Genomic DNA, 19,078 nt, shown 5'->3' with positions numbered 1-19,078 from the left:
AAACATACACTTCACATACATAATTCTTTATCAAGATTTGTGTTCTTGTGTGTGTGTGCGTGTTATAATTTTTTTTAACATTTAAAAATGAAGAAACATTCACATCTACTATGAAACAATACCACCCCTTACCCACTTGTCTTTCTTTTCTTCCAAATGCGAAATGCCTTTTCCTCCAACAATCCGTCTCTCTCTCCCTTCTCTGAGATGGGGTAAATTGCACATAAATAAAGCGGATTCTGGACAATACAGAGCTTCTGTCGACGTGCGAAAAGTTGGCGTGACAGTACTTGGGGAGGAATGGGAGGGAGGGGGGGGGGGGTGGTGGTGGGGGGTGGGGGGGGGGGACAAATTCGGAAGTCTCTTCCGCCCCCATCTTCTAAGTTCAGGTTCAAACTTTCACTGTTTGAGCTCCAGAGCCCAGACGTGCTGCGGCCAGCCAGTCCTTCCTTTGGTTTTCTTGTCACTGCTGCTGACTGTATTTTTCAGTACCTCATTCTGTCAAATCCCAGCAAAGGGAAAACGGGAGACAGTTATTTATGATGCGATTGTGTACCCCCCCCCCCCACCATTGCAGATTTCATGTACAGAAAAAAGTGCATCCACTCAGAATGCAACGACCCTCTTTTGTCAACCTAACCCGCTCACAAGACAAGGTGGGGGTATTTTCTTTATAATATTTAGGCCTTAATTTCGTTTTGCAACAGAACCTCCAGATTCAACTGATGGCTCCCTCCTTGAAAATCTGCAATGGGATCCAGCGCCTCGATTGTGCCCTGTGTACGTTTTTCGGATAATATGCTTTTTTTTGTTGTTGCAGGAAACACTTCCACATTTAGCCCATGACCTTGCTAGCTTTACCATTTTTTTTACATAAGTTTTGCACAACAACAACAAAAACCCTACCATGGTGGGTTTACTGTGAGTGAAAAGGGGAGTTCAGCTTTGAAATCTTTTGTCAAACGTGGATTGAGTTAAACTGGGACGGGCAGGACTTTGGGCCAACGTTCAAAACAGTGTGTTACTTTGCACGGTGTTTTTCACTTGTCCATGGGGGGGGGGGGGGGGGGGGGGGGAGCAGATTTAAAATATATCTCCCCACAAAGTACATTGCAATTCTGGAAATGACATCGGAATGGTGAGAACTAACTTGCTACCAGTAGGTTTTTAAAAAAAAACAAAGTTAAGGGAGATTAGGTCCTGTTTCTCCATTCTCCAGAATGTAATCAAACAGGGCCCTTCCAGTACCTGTAATTGTTTCCGCCCGGCCTATTTCTTGTCAAAAAAAAATGTCGTTCACACACACACAGAAAAAAAACAAATCCTAAATTCCTACAGAACCAAACTCAGCCTTAACTCTGTCTTAACTCCTTAACTCACTTAACCCCAGCGCGCCTTTCATTTTGCTGCACTTAACTTAATGAAACTGACAAAATATTGAAACGGACAAAATAATGAAAAGGACAAAATAATGAAACTGACAAAATAATGTCCCTCGGACAAAAAAAAACTTTTGAGACTTTCGGTTGGAATTAGAGGGGAAATTAAACAGAGAACAACAGTTCTAAGAAAATATAGTGTAACTGTGGCCTTAACCTGGGAAGGGGCACTTTTTTTGTAAAGAAGACATTCTCTATCAAATAGAAGTGCAATGTGACTCCTGCTTACCAGCTCTCGCTTCCTTTTCTCCTCTTTAATATCCAGCTTCTTGATTTCTGCTTTGAAGGCCTCCGTCTCCCCATTCTGGTCATCTTTGGCCAGGAGGTCCATGAGGTAGGCGATGTAGCTGGTGGCCAGGCGCAGGGTTTTGATCTTGGACAGCTTGGTGTCGGCGGGCACGTTGGGGATGCACTCGCGGAGCTCGGCGAAGGCGCTGTTGATGCTCTGAGTCCTGCGCCTCTCCTTGCGGTTGGCCGTTCCCCTGCGCTTGGTCGGCCGGCCTCCGGGCACCCCCGCCGCTGCCGCCGCCGACCCCGAGACACCCCCGTACGACGAGTGGTCGAGCCCGGCGCTGCCGTTGGCGTAGTCGGGGCTGTAGGACGGCGCCATTGTGTAGTCGGGGGGAGACATCTCGGCGTGGCTGATGAGCCAGCCGTGGAAGTAGGGGCTCTCTTCGTGACAGCGGCTGGCGGCGGCCGCGGCGGCCGCGGCGGCGAAAGGATAACCGTCATGTACGACTGGGTGATGAGAGAATCCACCAACTAAACTCATCTTCCGATTATAAGGCGACCTCCCCCAGTCCTGTCTCCTTCTCTGGCCCTCTCCACAGTGTATGGAAGGATTGAGAGAGAGTAACAAACAAGAGAGAAAGGTGTACAATATTTTGCAAGTATCTCTTTAGATTTTCACCCTTTCCCCCCCCTCCCTTTCCTCGCCCGTTTTTTGGGGGGCTCCTTGCTGGCCAAACAGAAAATCTCTAAAGTGAAGAGAATGTTTTAAACTTTTAAATATCGCGGTGCTTTACTTACAGCCAACTTCCTCCATTGTGCAGTCTCCCCCTGGATAGATTATCCCCTTTCTGCAATAAGTAACTGTCACTTGGGAAAAGTAAAGTCTTCTTTTGGGGAGAAAAAAAGCGTGTTGGGGCTCCCGTACCCAGAAGCATCAAGATGCACCACACCACAGTCAGAGACAGAGGGGGGTGGGTTTGCAAATAAAAAAAAGATCTTCAGATGAATTTGGAAAAGGTTCAGCAGCGGTCTATCTCTCTGGCTTTCTCTCAAACACAGGCAAAGTTTTGCAAGAAAAGGGGCTGGAACTAAAATAAAAACACACTGAAGCTCGGCAAAATGATTAGCAATGGTGCTCCAATATTTTCTTGTCCCAGAGTCGCCGAGGCTGAGGAACAGCAAAGATTTTCCAATTTCCTTGTAAAGCTACATCTTGAGGCAGCTTGGGTTAATATATGTCGTCAGAGCGCACGGCGGCCAATGGGGCTGCAGTAGGGGAGGGCCCCCAGTCTCAGCATGAAAACTGCTTCCCTCCACCCTCTCCCCACACCCCCTGTTTACCTACCTAATTACCCAGGCCCCGCTTTTGGATTGGCTTGCAAATCTCCCTTCCATCATGAAATTGACAAGCTGCAAAAAAAATAAAAAAAATAATAACAACCTCGTAAACAGGTATTGCTCGCGTAAGTCTCGAAAGGTTTTCGTTCCTGGGACGGTGGTTCAAAGATAAACTTATTATGTATGTGTTTCTTCGAAGACACCAGTGTACCTAATGCGTGACGGTTCAAAAACAGAACCCGTGAGGCGTGCTGAATACACGCTGTGGAGTGAACAGTTTGATTTTCCACCCCATTCCCTCCGCCCCCACGAAGCCAAATTTGCTCTTATTTAAAAAATAAATAAAATGCAATCGGCTGCCCATGCATTGGAAGTAACTGCCCCCGAAGACGTTCCTCTTATACGCGTGCCTTAAGAGGTTGGTACACCGTGCATTGCAAATGGAGAGCGTTTTTTTTTGTTGCATTGCAGATCAATTTCCAAAACTGGGCCCTTAACTGACCTGGTGGGAGGTTAAAAGGGAACTCTGTGGTTAAGTAAAATGGGGTGGGGGTGGAGAGAGGCGTTGAATCGCAAAGTTCATCACTGTTTTGGACAAAACCGTATGTAGTTCACTGAGGAAAGTAAAGGTTAAATATCATCTGTTTTTTAAAGTAAAGTAACGTTTTACTGTGAAAAAAATGTCGATTTCATTACAAGATGTAGAATAGATACACTTCTAACCATCATTTATTTTCATAGAACCAGGGTTGGGCCAAGTAGCGAATATTGAATGAATAATTTTTGACATTGAAATGGATTTGATTATAAATAAAATATCCATGGCGTAGAACAGAGGATAATATATTATTTTTTTCTTTACAGAGTCCCAATCTGGCCAAATATAGAACAGCCTCACTGACAGAATTGTGCAGAAAGATGGCCAAGAGGTTATGGCAAGATCTAGTGGCTCTCATTTTCATAGTTTATTACTGTAATGCAGGTTGGATGTATGGATGCATGCGGACCCTCCACTTATTCACCGTTTGTACAAAACAATTGAGAATGTGATTCGGTCCGGAGGAGGGAGAAGGGGCTAATTTCGTATTCGTTATTATTTTCTGTAACAATTCTGGAGGGGAAAAAATAAAACTGACAGGACACTGAAGCTTCCAGTGAGATAGGCTCTCTAAGAATATCACCATGCGTATAGGCCTGTTGAATCTTATTCTTTAACAGATAACTCATGATTTATGTAGGGAATCATCAGTATGTCGAACCGCACTGATTATTATATTCATATTTGAGTCTCAAAGGGTTGTATCGTCCAACGGAATAACACATCTGTTTTAATCGCCCTCAATTATAATCGTTATCTTAATTATCACTAAAACCCAGGTCACAGCGGACTGTTTGACATTGTTTTTTTTGTTATTTTTGGTTTCTTTTCCTAAGCCAGTCCAACTCACAAAAAACAAATCGCAGGAAGTTGAGCGAGTTGAGGGTATTCCTGTCCCTAAAGTTCTATCTTGGAAAATTGCTTTCTTAATATGTGCAGCTTTGGAAACACCCGCTAGCCAGAGAATGAAGCTATCTTCCCACCCACCGCAAACTTCTGCATTTGTCTCTATACGAAAGACTTGAGAAGCAGTTTCAATGATCTGCAAAGACATGCCCAAACCCTCCTTGTTGTGTTACATTTCACTTTTGCTTTATACAGCAGCAAATGATCTAAAATATATTGAAATGAAACGAGAATGAATAATGATAATAATAAACACGAATGAAAACGCTACTTTCAGTATTGCGCAGTGTGTGTGTTGGGGGCATCTATTTAAATGATTAACAATAATTGCACTTAAAAGCAAACAAAAAATATGCATGATTAAGTAAGGATTTGGAAAAAAAAAACTATTTGACGAATGCACCAGCCCTGATCGCTGTACAGATGCTTGGACTTTAAATACTCAGGAATATGTTTAGTTTTCTGTTAAGTAAACTGCTTAGAATTTAATATTTTTTCTTGCAACTATTGTAGGACTATTCCAGGCTGACTGCGCCTGCAGAACGCGATAGAACAATTATTCTGCAGAGAAAATAGAGCCGGCGACGTTGCCCACTGACCTGCAAATCAAACAGGGCGATGGGTCTTTGCAGCAACGGGCCAATCGTTCCTGCAAATCTCACGTATAATGGAAAATACATCAAATATACTTTGCACTGAACAAGCTGAGGCAGAACCTTCGAAAATAATAACATAAACATTTTTTTTCTGTTGCTGTTCTGACACACCAGCAATAATCCTGTTTAAAAACCATTCAGAGTATATTCTACTCAACTGTAATATCACAGTTACTGCACGTACACTATGAACATGTCCTTCCAGTGAGCAACCCGCGCAATTTCCCAGCACACACCATTTAGAAGAAATCTCAGCATCTTGTAGATTTCAACAGCAGAAGAATTAAAATCAAACCGGGCAACGAAGAAGCGGCCAATTGAGAAATGATTCACAGAATCGAAACCACTGTGGACCCAACCACACTGGCTGAATGCCCTCGTAATGGCTCATTCCTCTATCATTTGCGACGAAAAGGCCCAAAACTGGTTTAAACCAGGGGACAATTTGCATACGGCTGCAGTCAGCGATCACTTAATTTCAATTGATCAGCTTTAAAAAAAATAAAAGCATGTAACAGTCAAAAGAGAATTCACATCACCCCATTTCCCCGGATTGGCCCAGACGGAATAATTACAAATATGAGGAGAGTACATAGGGCGAAATTCTGAATGTCTCCCCCCTTAACTTTATTACCAAGATAACCTCTTCCCCAAATTTAATATATAAAAGTAACATAAATAAATGAACATATATTACACAAAAAATAAATGATACCGCGAAAACCTCGGGACGATGGTTAAGAACGAAATTGTTCGGTAGGGTGTCCATAAGTGAGATTGTACACATGACCATTATAATTACTTGTATATCAGATATCCTTACTCGCTCGAGGTTACATACACTAACATCTATCTGAAATTCTATCGATATATGTCTATCCATCTAAAATCTATCTTAAAAACTATCTATCTCAAAATATATTTATATCCATCTATCTATCTATCTAACCGCGCACACATATGTAGGCTATTTCGCACAGTTAAATACATCCTGTATAATTGTTACTTGGCTAACATGATAATGGAAAGTTCGACCCACTGTGTCAATGTCACAAATCAAATAGAATTCAGTGTCTTTCAAAATCGAAATGAGAAAAATAAGTGATTCGGTTCTAAAAAAAAATCGTGGCGAGGTTACAGTTCAGCTGAAATATTTGGCCGATTGCTTGACATTTGATTTTTGTGGAACAACGCTGACATGATTTTTGGACGGGCATGTGGCTCAATTCCACACCCACATTTGCAAACTCCAGGTGTGGAGTGCAGCCCGGAAAAGTTCCATGCACCAAGATCTGCCCGTGGGGTGGGGAGAAAGCCCCCCCCCCCCCCCCCCCCCACCCCGACCCCCTCCCCGAGTGTGTTGCCGTTCTAGATAATGAAATTCAACTAAAGGTGATAGTTGAGGGATAAGCGCGCGTAACAGAGGGTTCGAGCACGGATATGGACTTGACTCGAGCAAAGGTGAGACGAGGCGTGACGACCTGTCTCCCTTAACCCCACCAAGGTGCGCACTATAATTAACGGTCCCTTTAAGATAAACAGGTAGCCGCCAGTCTGTGAATTATTGAGGTGCGCTGCCGCGTCTGCTCGTAGGGTGGCGCAGTTCAATGCCAGGGGACTTGGAGCAGAATGCAAACAGGGCACTTGCATGCTGTGAGACTGTGAGATTGCAGCCATTCCCCTCCACCTCCCCACCTCCCCACCCCCTTCGCTTTCGTCCTAACAACTCGACAGGTTTTCAAAGTTAAACTCTGCTTAATAACGTGTGTGGAAAATTGGTTCATTTATACTCGGGGCTGATTAATGTTCCTTGCTGGATAAACAACCTTTCTCTTTTTAGTGCAAGGTAGTTCAACCGCTGACGTGAGTTGTTTGCAATTTCACCCCTGAGAAATAAGGAAAAAGGTTTTTATTTTGCCGAGGTAGCCGTACCGTTGAGCGGATAGAATCGGGTGTAGCAGTGCAGCGAGAAGTGCACATTTTGGGCATTGTGTTGGCTGCTGCTGCCGTGGCGAATCTCAGGGTTAACGTCGGCATGGAGAGGAGAGAATTGCAAATTTCAGTACATCTACACCCACAATTGTTTTGCCTAGCAGATGGGTAATACTCAATGAAGTTATCCTCATGTCACTTGGTTGCCTTGTAACTAACATATGTTGCTTCACAGATAGCTCAAGATAACCGGGTAAGGGGTCTGCTGAATGGGTGAATGCGAGTTAAAGGCTCCATAAAAATATGAATGTCACACTTTTATATTTATATTATACAGGGGGCTGGTTTAGCACAGGGCTAAATCGCTGGCTTTGAAAGCAGACCAAGGCAGGCCAGCAGCACGGTTCAATTCCTGTACCAGCCTCCCCGAACAGGCGCCGGAATGTGGCGACTAGGGGCTTTTCACAGTAACTTCATTTGAAGCCTACTTGTGACAATAAGCGATTTTAATTTTCATTTCAGTTAATTTAATTGCGCCAAGATCAAAATCCTCATGTTTTCTCCAGAGTTCTATGAAACAACGCCAATCTAAACAGACACACATATATAGATATACACACGGCCGTGGAAACCTCATGGAATTTAAAGTGCAGAAGGAAGCCATTGGGCCCATCGAGTCTGCACCGGCTCTTGGAAAGAGCACCCAACCCAAGCCCATACCTCCACCCTATCCCTACACCTCCACCCTATCCCCGTAACCCTAGCTAACATATTTCGGACTCTAAGGGCAATTTAGCATAGCCAATCCACCTAACCTGCTCATCTGATAATGATAATGTAGAGATGCTCACCTGAGGAAGGAGCTGTGCTCCGAAAGCTAGTGATTTGAAACAAATCTGTTGGACTTTAACCTGGCGCTGTAAGACTTCTTACTACATCTCTGATAAAGTCGTGGTTTATAACGAGTAAATGGGTAACTACACAGAGGAACCAAAACCAACGCCTTTAACAAAACACGTACCAAGCTGAAATGCCAGCCACTATCAAAATTATACCAGCTCTGCCAGGCCCGTGGGTGGGTCGTTGCAGCCAGAAAACCAAATAAATGGATTGGTAACTTTGTCTTTTATATATATATACACACACACTCACACACAGGGGCCATTCGTTTAATCAAACTGAGTTTCCATTGTACCATCCTACACATCATTACTCAATGCAGCAAAAGATAATTGTTGGCAAATAATTCTAGCTGACCAATTTACTTGGCGAGTGAGGGAAAAGTTGTTGGAAAAGATCACCAAGTCACCTCGACGCCCATCTATTGCTGCAACGCCGGGAAAAGGCAATAGGACAGACTTGCCAGTTCATTTATACCGTGACTGCTGGTCACCGAGTGCTTTTCAATTTTCCTGTTTAAATTTGTAACGATCGGCTTCGAATGTTTGCAATAAATAGAAAGTCATTTTGAATTGAACTATGGACAAACTCTGGATCCCTGTTCCCTGATAGTGAAAACTCGATTTTCGCTGCCACAGGATTGTAGTCGGTGCACATTTTTGCTTTTACAGTATTAAATAAAACCTCGTTAACCCCTCCCCACCCCCTCCCATCATTGTAGTTACTATGAATGAGGTCTCTCTACCCCCCCCCCCCCCCCACCCCCCACCTCCACTACCCCTCACAGTCTCCGGACAGGCTGAGGCTCCAGGTAATTACATGTAATCAGCGCCAAGGGTCACTTGGACATTCTCTTATTACACACCCTGCGAGCTTTCTCTGATGTGCTTTCAAACTTTATTTTACACAAATAAATAGAGAAAGGCAAGATATGGCTAGGGAGTTGAAAAAAAAGTGAATATTTGCTGTTATCAACATAAAGCCCAAGCACCGATCGCCAAACAAAACGCAGAAAACCCGCGCTTTATCATTCACTCGAATGCAAATAAAAACCAGGTTTAAATGTGACAGAGAAACACAATCCCTAGATCATTTACAAAGTTGACTAAGAAGCCCGGCACTGAAATTTGCCCCAGCAAAATCAACCACAGAAGCAAGGGGCGAAGCAGGTTTTGTTTCTGCCAACAACTTTTATTTATTTACGCGGGTGTTTATCAATTTTCATTGCACAACACATTTCTGGCCGTTCCTGTGCATGGTGCCGTAAATAAGAAGGGAGCCAGATACCCAGTTGAAACCGACGGTGCGTTTGCATCTCCGCTGATTTGCAATTTCGCCCAAGCCTTTTTTTTTCTCCAAAAAGCTGATTTGTGAGTTACCTCGCTGTGAAATTGACAGCCGGTAATTTTACGGGCTGGTCGAACGCGCGGTGCCCCACTGATCAAACATTTTGGCAAACGAGAGCAAAATTGCACGCTGACAATTAGCCCACAAATCCGGAGGCTGGAGGAGGTTAGTGGCAGTAGGAGAGGCCAAAACAGATTTCCGAAAAACACCACTGGACAGCAGATTTACATATTTATAAACATATATATTTATAATTTATATAACTATATATTTGTTTAATGTTTTCCATACACATGCATTGGAAATATTTTCAACATGCTTCTAACCAAAGTTTCAATTATATATATGAACAGCAAAATACTTGCAATATTTTATATCTTAGATGCAGTAATAACTACACATTGTTTACATCAGCATCAAATAAGCAAAAATGAGCATAAAATGCCTACAACTTTTTATTCATAGTATAATTGTACACATGTGATATGAGCATCCAAAAGCTATTTCTTATCACGCCTTTGATGGAGAAGATTTGAACCACGTTTAATGATGGACCTAAATTAATAATGAGATTGATATTAAACATCATTGAGTTCAATGTGCGGAGATCACGGCCACGGTGCAAAATCGGCCGAGGAATGGTTCACGTGCAGTCCATGAAAGTCATTAGGAAATGCAGACGCTAAATGGAAATGATTCATTTGCAACTTCTGTTTCCAAGCTTTAAACCACCAGCGCCCTTGTGCATGTCAAGAAGCTTTTGGCAAATGCAGTTTGCTGTCTTTCAGTTTGGAAGATGCACATAAAATAAGATTGGAAGCCAGTCAGCAAGGACTCACACGCGGCAAACAGAGAGACAAATATATTTGCATGGAATCAGAATACTAATTCGTGCGAAATAAGCGTTAAAAAAAGAGAGTTTGTTATGTTAAAGTGCATCCATTTCTGCGTCAGTGGAAAGTTATGGCGCAGAATGGAATTTTAATGACTATTGCCATATACTCATTGGGCAGACAGGAGCTTTGTGCATCAACTGAAAGAGCAGACTGGTCAGAATGAGTCTGCTGCTGTTGCTTATCATGTACTGGGATTAAAGTGTTTTGACATGTCATTGTAAAAGTTTGAAAGCCGGGTTACAGCGGGAGTGCTGTATTCCCACGATAACCCGGGGTGTGGGTCAGCGCTGCTCCCCTCTCCCTCTCAGGGTTGGGCTCGTTCTAAAGTGAGAGCAGCTGTGAAATCTTCTCGCCACCTGGTTGGGTGCCCCGAGTAGGAATCAAACACGAGATGCTGCCCACTGCACAATAAATTGCAGCCATTAGAACACCGTAACCGACCCCAGCAACAGCGACGGGGTTGTTACATTTGTAGAAACGGGCGTTCAGATCTATTTTGCTGGTCTAGATTTTTGCAACGAGTATACATTCCGAATTGTCCAGGAAAATACCCCGTTTGCAATTCGATAATGGTTATGAAGTAATAATTTGTTTTCTTTATTATTAACAAACTATAAAATAACAAACAACCGAAGCCTATAAACCCCATCATGGTGGCAGTTTGTTTTGTCATTTCAGCGGTTGGTTTAGAAAACAGTGAATAGAAAGTTTCAGGTCGGAGCGATGCAGTAAGCGCTAACTGTAACGATTATTACTGACTAATATCGGCACGGTCTCTTTGTCAAGTCGTTTTGCGCTACACTCAGTTCTGTGCGCGCGACTACGATGCTTAAACCGAGCAAAATCTGGACATGGTGTAAAACAAAATGTTGGAAATGAAACATGAAATCCTGCGCACCATCAGTAGCTCAGGCAAATTCCGCAGATTAAGGAACAGTGTTAGTGTTGGGACGGACTGGTGGGTGTTTCAATTAACTCTCAAACAATTTATTTTAATCCTGGTATCATTTGATGTAACCGGTAGAGTTTAAAAAAAATTTTTTAATTCTAATTTTTCACATTTTCTCCCAAAGTTACACCTAACAATAAACAATAATCAGTAACGAATGCAATGTCAATCCCCATATCAATAACAAAGATCCCATCCTCCTACCAAACCCCCAAACATTAGCCCGCATGTTAACATAGTTAACATAAACAAATGCCAAAAAGGAATCAGGAATCACCCATAGTCACCATTAACACATACAGTCGCTCTCCCCCAAACCTCCCTCCCCCTCAATGTTCGATGTGATCCATTTTTCGAAAGTGCATAAGCGCCAGGGCACAGAGTGGAACACACTTCCTGGTCTTGGACGTTTGAGAAATAAATGGTTCCCTATCATTTTTTCCCGATTATTGAATGAAACCAGATGGCAACAGCATAGATGGATACTGTGGCAACAACTTGAGATATACGCACATTAATTACATACAGTGTTAACACAGAAACGCAATGTCATCTCACCATGTCTACATACCCGCTTTCTCCCTCATGTACATATCCCGCTTTCCCTTTAATGCATCGTCACCTCAACTACTCTGTGGTAAGAAGTCCACATTCTAACCAGTCTCAGTAAAGTATTTCCTGAAATATTTACGGGATGCATTGGTGACTATCTTAAATTCATGGCTCCTCGGTTTGGATTCCCACAGGTGAATCCATCTTCTCCATGTCTACCTGTTCAATCTCTTTCCTAATTTTAAAGACCTTGAATAAGTGACTCCTCTTTCCACGAACAAAGAGCTCCTGCCCACTCAATGTCGCCATCATCCTATCACAATTAATGTGACAGAAATAAAGACTTGCATTTAAAGAGCACCTTTTATAAACTCAGAACATCCCAAAGTGCTTTCCAGCTTTTGAAGTGTGGACATAGTGCAGTGGGCAGCACGATAGCACAGTGGTTAGCACTGTTGCTTCACAGCACCAGGATCCCAGGTTCGATTCCTGGCTTGGAACACTGTCTGTGCGGAGTCTGCACGTTCTCCCTGTGTCCGTGTGTGTTTCCTCCGGGTGCTCTGGTTTCCTCCCACAAGTCCCGAAGGACGTGCTTGTTAGGTAATTTGGACATTCTGAATTCTCCCTCTGTGTACCCGAACAGGCGCCGGAATGTGGCGGCCAGGGAATTTTCACAGTAACTTCATTGCAGTGTTAATGTAGATGTGACACTAATAAAGATAAATATTATTAATGTAGGAAGCTGATGGTAAGACTCTTTGGATTGTTGTAGCGCATATGGTCAACGTGCTCCCACAATGCTGTTCGTTGTTTTCAGAATTTTAATCCAGCCACAAAAATTGTCCTAATCAGTTATTTTCATTTATAATTATATGCCTCAAAATGATCGTTGCTGATATTATTGGATAACATTTAATGTCATAGTAATCATAGAATCATCAGATTTACAGTGCAGAAGGAGGCCATTCTGCCTATCGAGTCTTCACCGGCCCTTGGAAAGAGCACCCTACCCAAGCCCACACCTCCACTCTGTCCCCTCACCTCCACCCCATCCCTGTAACCCCACCTAACCCAATCGTTTTGGACAGTAAGAAGTCTTACAACACCAGGTTAAAGTCCAACAGGTTTGTTTCGAATCACTAGCTTTCAGAGCACTGCTCCTTCCTCAGGTGAACGAAGAGGTGGGTTCCAGAAACATATATATAGCCAAAGTCAAAGATGCAAGACAATTCTCTTCTTGAAGCCTTTGCAGATAATTAAGTCTTTACAGATCCAGAGAGAGGGATAATCACAGGTTAAAGAGGTGTGAATTGTCTCAAGCCAGGACAGTTGATAGGATTCCACAAGCTCAGGCCAGATGGTGGGGGGTGAATGTAAGGCGACATGAATCCAAGGTCCCGGTTGAGGCCGTACTCATTCGCGTGGAACTTAGCTATCAGTTTCTGCTTGACGATTCTGCGTTGTCACGCGTCCTGAAGGCTGCCTTGGAGAACGCTTACCCGAAGATCAGAGGCTGAATGCCCTTGACTGCTGAAGTGTTCCCTGACTGGAAGGGAACATTCCTGCCTGGCGATTGTCGCGCAATTATTTTGGACACTAAGGGTAATTTTAACATGGCCAATCCAACTAACTTGCACATCTTTGGACACTGGGAGGAAACCAGAGCACCCGGAGGAAACCCATGCAGAAGCGGGGAGAACATGCAGACTCTGCACAAACAGTAACCCAAGCTGGGAATCAAACCTGGGACCCTGGCACTGTGAAGCAACTGTGCTAACCACTGTGCTACGTATTGCCCTCAAGTAATAGAGTGATCATGACACAAAGAGAGGTTACTTGTCCCATTGAGACCTTGTCGGCTCTCTCTAGAGTATTCCAGTCAGTCACATTCACTGCTCTATCCCCATAGCTCTCCAAGAAGGTTTCTCTCAATTGGCCATCCAATTTCCTTTTGATTTGATTTGATTTGATTTGATGTATTGTCACATGTACCGAAGTAGAATGGAAAGTATTTTTCTGCGGCCGAGGGAACGTACACAGTACGTACATAGTAGACATAGTATGTACATAGTAGACAGAAGAATAATCAACAGAGAACATTGACAAGTGGTACATTGACAAACATTGATTGGTTACAGTGCGGAACAAGGGGCCAAACAAAGCAAATACATGAGCAAATACATAACATCATCAATCACCTTTTCTTCCAGCACCTATGCATATCCTTAATACTCACTGCATAATAAAGGTCTTCCTTACACATCTACGGTATCTTTCACCTTAAATCTGTACCCCGTAGTCCTTGTACCATCAATAAAGAGGAAGAGTATTTTTTGTCTACTATATCTAAACCTATCACTGCCACCTCCTTTACTCCAGAGGAATGTAGGAATCAGAAGCAGAATTAGGCCATTTGGCCTATTGAGCCTGCTCCACCATTTAATAAGATCAGGGCCTGATGTAATTGTGCACTGAGCTCTACTTTCCTGGCTGCCTTCCTTATGTACTCTTGACTCCCCTGGAGATTGAAAATGTGCCTAACTCAGCCTCGACTCACTCATTCAGTGATCCAGCCTCTACTCTTTGGTGAGAACAAGGAGAACAACCCCAGCTTCTCTTACCTAACTTTGTAGCTACATTTCATTGTCAATAGAACAATTCTGGAAAATGCACTCTTTTCATCCTTCCTAGCCTTTGGCAAACAGAACTGGATACAGTACTCAAATAAGGACCTAGCCAGAGCTTTATAAATGTTCAGCATAGTTTCCTTTCTTTCATTTTCAAGATGCCAATTCTGAAGCCAAAATCCCACATGATTTGCTCAGTACGCCCTGCCACCTTCAATAACCAATCACATGATCTTCCAGTCCCTCTCTCCCTGCACAGTCTTTAGAACTGTACCAATAACTATATATTGCCTCTCTGTATTTTTCTGTTAAAGTACATTGTAAGGGTCCTACTTGTTTATTCCTCTCTTTTTTTTACTGCTACATTTTTGATCCATGGATGATTAATGGACATGCGTCTTTAAGGAAGCCAGTATCTTAAATTCAAGCAGAGGCCTGTGCTGGTTTGGACTGGAGTGTAGACTGACCAGCACTAGTGACAGGGTTTGGCTGGGTCTCGGTTTGATTGATTTGGCTGGTGGCCAATGAATTAGTCTAAAAGGCTGTGCTCTGCCTCAGTAACAGGTGGTGATTATATCTGATCCCACTGAAATGTTTACAGAGTCAGGAGGTTTTCAGTTTGCATTTTTCTACAGAAAGGCTGTGTTTCTAAACTGGCAGAAAGCCCGGATTAATCTGTTTAAAGGAGAACCATTACAGGCTGTGCAGGTAAAGTGTTAACAGCAGGAATCTGTTAACTCTCCGTAGAAAAGCTGGTGTGAATCGATTATCCTTCTCCAGAAGGCCTATTGCTTGGGAGTACCGCATTGGACAAAACAGGGCCTGAAGGCAGGACATGGCCTGAAAGTTTGAGAAAGTAGGGACTCTGTCTCTCCAGGAAAAGTGTGAGTATGGCCTTTTAAAAACTGGAGAGAAATCATTACGGCATGCAACACAAAGACTGTAATCTATGTGCTTACTGTGAAGAAAGCTTGCTAGGAACCATCACCTGAAGCAAATACTCTTTTCGCTATCATTTATGTTCCCCCCCTTTTTCCATCCCTCTGTCTTTGTCTGGTGTGCGTGTGTAGAGGGAGGGAAGTTAGAGTAGGAGTTAAGTACTTATTAATATTTAACTAACTATCTGCTGCATATTTCATCATTATTCTTTTCATAAATAAGCAGTAATTGTGTTTCAACTTACAAACCTGGTGATTATTGGTCAGCCAAGAGCCAAATAAGTCTAGTATTTTTATTAGGATTATTGGTTAATTCATGTGTGTTGTGACGTTGGGATGAGTGGGGCTGTAATTGACCGGGCACTAGCCCAGGGTGTCGTAATAGCATCACCGTATCTTCTCTGTATCAAATTCCATCTGCCACTTGCCTGTCCATTCTGCTAGCCCTGTCTGCCCTGTTGCAGTCGACTGGTGTCATCCTGACTGTTCGTCACACCTCCAGCTTTGGTATCACTAACAAGTTTTAAAATTTTACTTTACACACCAACCTCCAAGTCATCTGCGTACATCAAAAAAGCAATGGTCTAAGCACAGACCCTCGGGGAACTCTCTGTCTCTCATCATTTAGTCTGAAAAACAATCACTGACCACAACTCACTGTTTTCTGTCCTTAAGCCAATTTTTAAAATTCAAGCTGACATTGATTATCTTATTCCAAGAACCTTAATTTTGTTAACCATCCTTTCATGTGGTGCTTCATCAAATGCTTCCTTAAACCCATATGGACAACATCCATTGCATTCCTTTCCTCAACATTCTCTGTCACTTCATCAAAAATTTCAATGTCGTTCTTCTGCTTACATTATTAACTCAGGTTATTTATGTTAAGTGTGCTAGAGGCTGCACTAAATTAATGATCAGAGGGCTGTCATATGAATGCATTAAAAGTTTGGCTGTTGATATCTTAACTCTGGAACAGTTCCGACAGTTTGGAGGGTAGCTAATGTAACCCCACTGTTTTAAAAGGGAGATGGAGAGAAAACAGGGAATTATGGACCAGTCAGCCTGACGCTGCCAGTGGGGAAAATTCTAGAATGCATCATCAACAGTGGCAGGATCGGACAGAGTCAGCATTGATTTACGAAAGTGAAATTATGCTTGACAAATCTATTGGAATTCTTTGAGGGGGTAACTAGTAGAATTGATGAAGGGGAGCCAGTGAATGTGGTTTATTTGGACTTTCAGAAGCATTTCGACAAAGTCCCATGTAAAAGATTAGAGTGTAAAAATAAATAGCATGGATTAGCGGTAATGTATTGAGATGGATAAACAAAACTGGTTAGCAGATGGGAAATAAAGAATAGGCAGTGACTCGTGGCGTACTGCAAGGATCGGTGCTGGACCCCAGCTATTCACAATATATATGATTTCAATGAGGGAACAAAATGCAATATCTCCAAATTCGCAGATCACACAAAGCTGGGTGGGAGGGTGAGCTGTGAGGAGGATGCAGAGATGCTTCAGTATGATTTGGACACATTGAGTGACTGGGCAAGTGAATGACAGATGCAGTATAATCTGGATAAATGAGAGGTTATCCACTTCGGTAGCAAAAACGGGAAGGCAGATTATTATCTGAATGGCCATAAGTTAGGAGAGGGGATGTGCAACGAGACCTGGGTGCCCTCGTACACCAGTAACTGAAGGTGAACATGCAGATGCAGCAGGTGCAGCATGGCATGTTGGCTTTCATTGCGAGAGGATTCATGTACAGGAACAGGGATGTCTTGCTGCAATCAAACAGGGCCTTGGTGAGGCCACAGTTGGAGTATTGTGTGCAGTTTTGGTCTCCTTTTCTGAGGAAGGATGTTTTTGCTCTAGAGGGAGTGCAGAGAAGGTTTACCAGATTGATTCCTGGGATGGCAGGACTGATGTATGAGGTGAGATTGAATCGGTTAGGATTGTATTCGCTGGAGTTCAGAAGAATGAGCGAGGGTTTCATAGAAACCGATAAAATTCCAACAGGACTAGACAGGGTAGATGCAGGATGGATGTTCGTGGTGGTGGGTTGTACAGACCCAGAGGTCACAGTCTGAGGATATGGGGTAGACCATTTAGGGCTGAGATGAGGAGAAATCTCTTCATCCAGAGTATGGTAGGCCTGTGGAATTAGTTCCCATAGAAAGCAGTTGAGGCCAAAACATTGCATGTTCATGGGCAGCATGGTGACACAGTGGTTAGCACTGCTGCTTCACAGCGCCAGGAACCAGGTTCAATTCTGGCCTTGGGTGACTATCCATGTGGAGCTTGCACATACTTCCCATGTCTATGTGGGTTTCCTGCATGTGCTCCGGTTTGCTCCCACAGCCCAAAGATGTGCAGTTAGGAGAATCGGCCATGCTAAATTGCCCCTTAGTGACCAAAGATTAGATGGGGTTAAAGGATTGTGAAGGAGTGAGGTGGTGCAGACTCAATGGACCAAAAGGCCTCCTGCTTAACTGTTTGATTCGCGAAGCAGTTAGATAAAGCACTTGGGGCAAAGGCGATCAAAGGTAATGGGGGAAAGATGGAATCAGACTATTGAGTTGAATGATCAGCCACGATAATAACAAATGGCAGAGCAGGCTTGAAGGGCCGAATGGCCTGCTCCTACTCCTATTTTTTATGTTTCTAACCATAACTCCTAGACCAGAGGAATCAGAAAGGAGTCACAAGCTTTGCTCAGTGTTATCAGTAGCACAGTTGAAATTCTTAAATGGTGATCTTCCAACAATCTCCTTGCTGGTCTGCCAATTGCGAGTGACTTTTATTGACAATATAATTTGGGCAAGTGGATGTGTCAGATGTGTTTGAGTGGGTCATATCTTTACCTCTGAAGCACAAGACTGTCTGTTCAAGCAACCCGTCTCTTCAGCCCAGCCCAGAGTACATAACCTCGGCTGATACATCCAATGCAGCACTGAGCGAATGCTCCACTGATAGAGGTGCGATCATTTCAGTTTAACCATTGCCCCATCTGTCTTCCCAGGCGGATGTAAAGGATCACATGGCTCTACATTGGAAAAGAGAAATAGAGTCCTGGCCAATAACCAACTCTCAGTAACATCACTCGGAATAGACTTTTAATGTACTTAAAAAAAACCTTTTATTTGCTGTTTTTATTTTTCTTGCTAGCTTGCCCTCTGTTTTTTCTTCATCCTGTTTTTTTCTTTTCAGTCCATCTTTGCTACATCTATCCTACAATGTAGTCCAGTACACCTTGAAACCTGAACAGTGTGCCTGAACTCTCAGTGTGTCAGCACCATAAAGGCAGCTGCCAACAATCTATCAAACATTTCAGGCCCACCACTCACATTTGCCATCCTACATTATTCCCTCCTTAATACCTTGGTTGTCCATGGTAGGTTCTTCCTCCCCTTAGAGTCTTTCCTCCACACTGGGATTTTTTTTACTGGATGTCATGAATTATCGCCCTAAATGTCTGCCACTGCTCATCTATTATCTTACCTACAAATCTATATGACCAGTCCCCTTTGGCCAATTCCTTCCTCATACCTTTGTAATTCCCCTTTCTTTACGTTTAACACTGCTACTTCAGTCTCAACTTTCTCACACTCACGTTAAATGCTCAATTCTATCATACTGTGATCACTACCTCCAAGGGGATCCTTATCCTTGACCATTTATTAAACCTACCTCGATACACATTACCAGATCCAAAATATTCTGATCCTTAGTTGACACCATGGCATATTGTTTCAAGAAACAA

At 43.1% G+C, this 19,078-nt stretch overlaps 1 protein-coding gene across 2 annotated transcripts; it reads right to left on the bottom strand.

Annotated features, from left to right (window-relative positions):
• Window positions 1–324: 324 nt before the first annotated feature.
• Window positions 325–2,861, bottom strand: hand2 (heart and neural crest derivatives expressed 2). Of its 2 annotated transcripts, XM_038805786.1 has the most exons (3): window positions 2,469–2,861; window positions 1,669–2,261; window positions 325–498 (listed from the first exon to the last, which is right to left on the bottom strand). In XM_038805786.1, the coding sequence occupies exons 2-3, from the start codon at window positions 2,209–2,211 to the stop codon at window positions 400–402; spliced, it is 642 nt and encodes a 213-aa protein (XP_038661714.1). In that variant the 5' UTR covers window positions 2,212–2,261; window positions 2,469–2,861; the 3' UTR covers window positions 325–399. The 2 variants fall into 2 exon arrangements, with proteins under 2 accessions (XP_038661714.1, XP_038661713.1); XM_038805785.1 differs by having other exon boundaries at window positions 1,669–2,861.
• Window positions 2,862–19,078: the final 16,217 nt, after the last annotated feature.

The sequence above is a fragment of the Scyliorhinus canicula genome, chromosome 8 (assembly GCF_902713615.1).
Source record: "Scyliorhinus canicula chromosome 8, sScyCan1.1, whole genome shotgun sequence".
In the NCBI taxonomy this organism is placed as follows: Eukaryota; Metazoa; Chordata; class Chondrichthyes; order Carcharhiniformes; family Scyliorhinidae; genus Scyliorhinus; species Scyliorhinus canicula.
The sequence above is the reverse complement of the archived record's forward strand: the minus strand, read 5'-3'. Positions and strand labels throughout refer to the sequence as shown.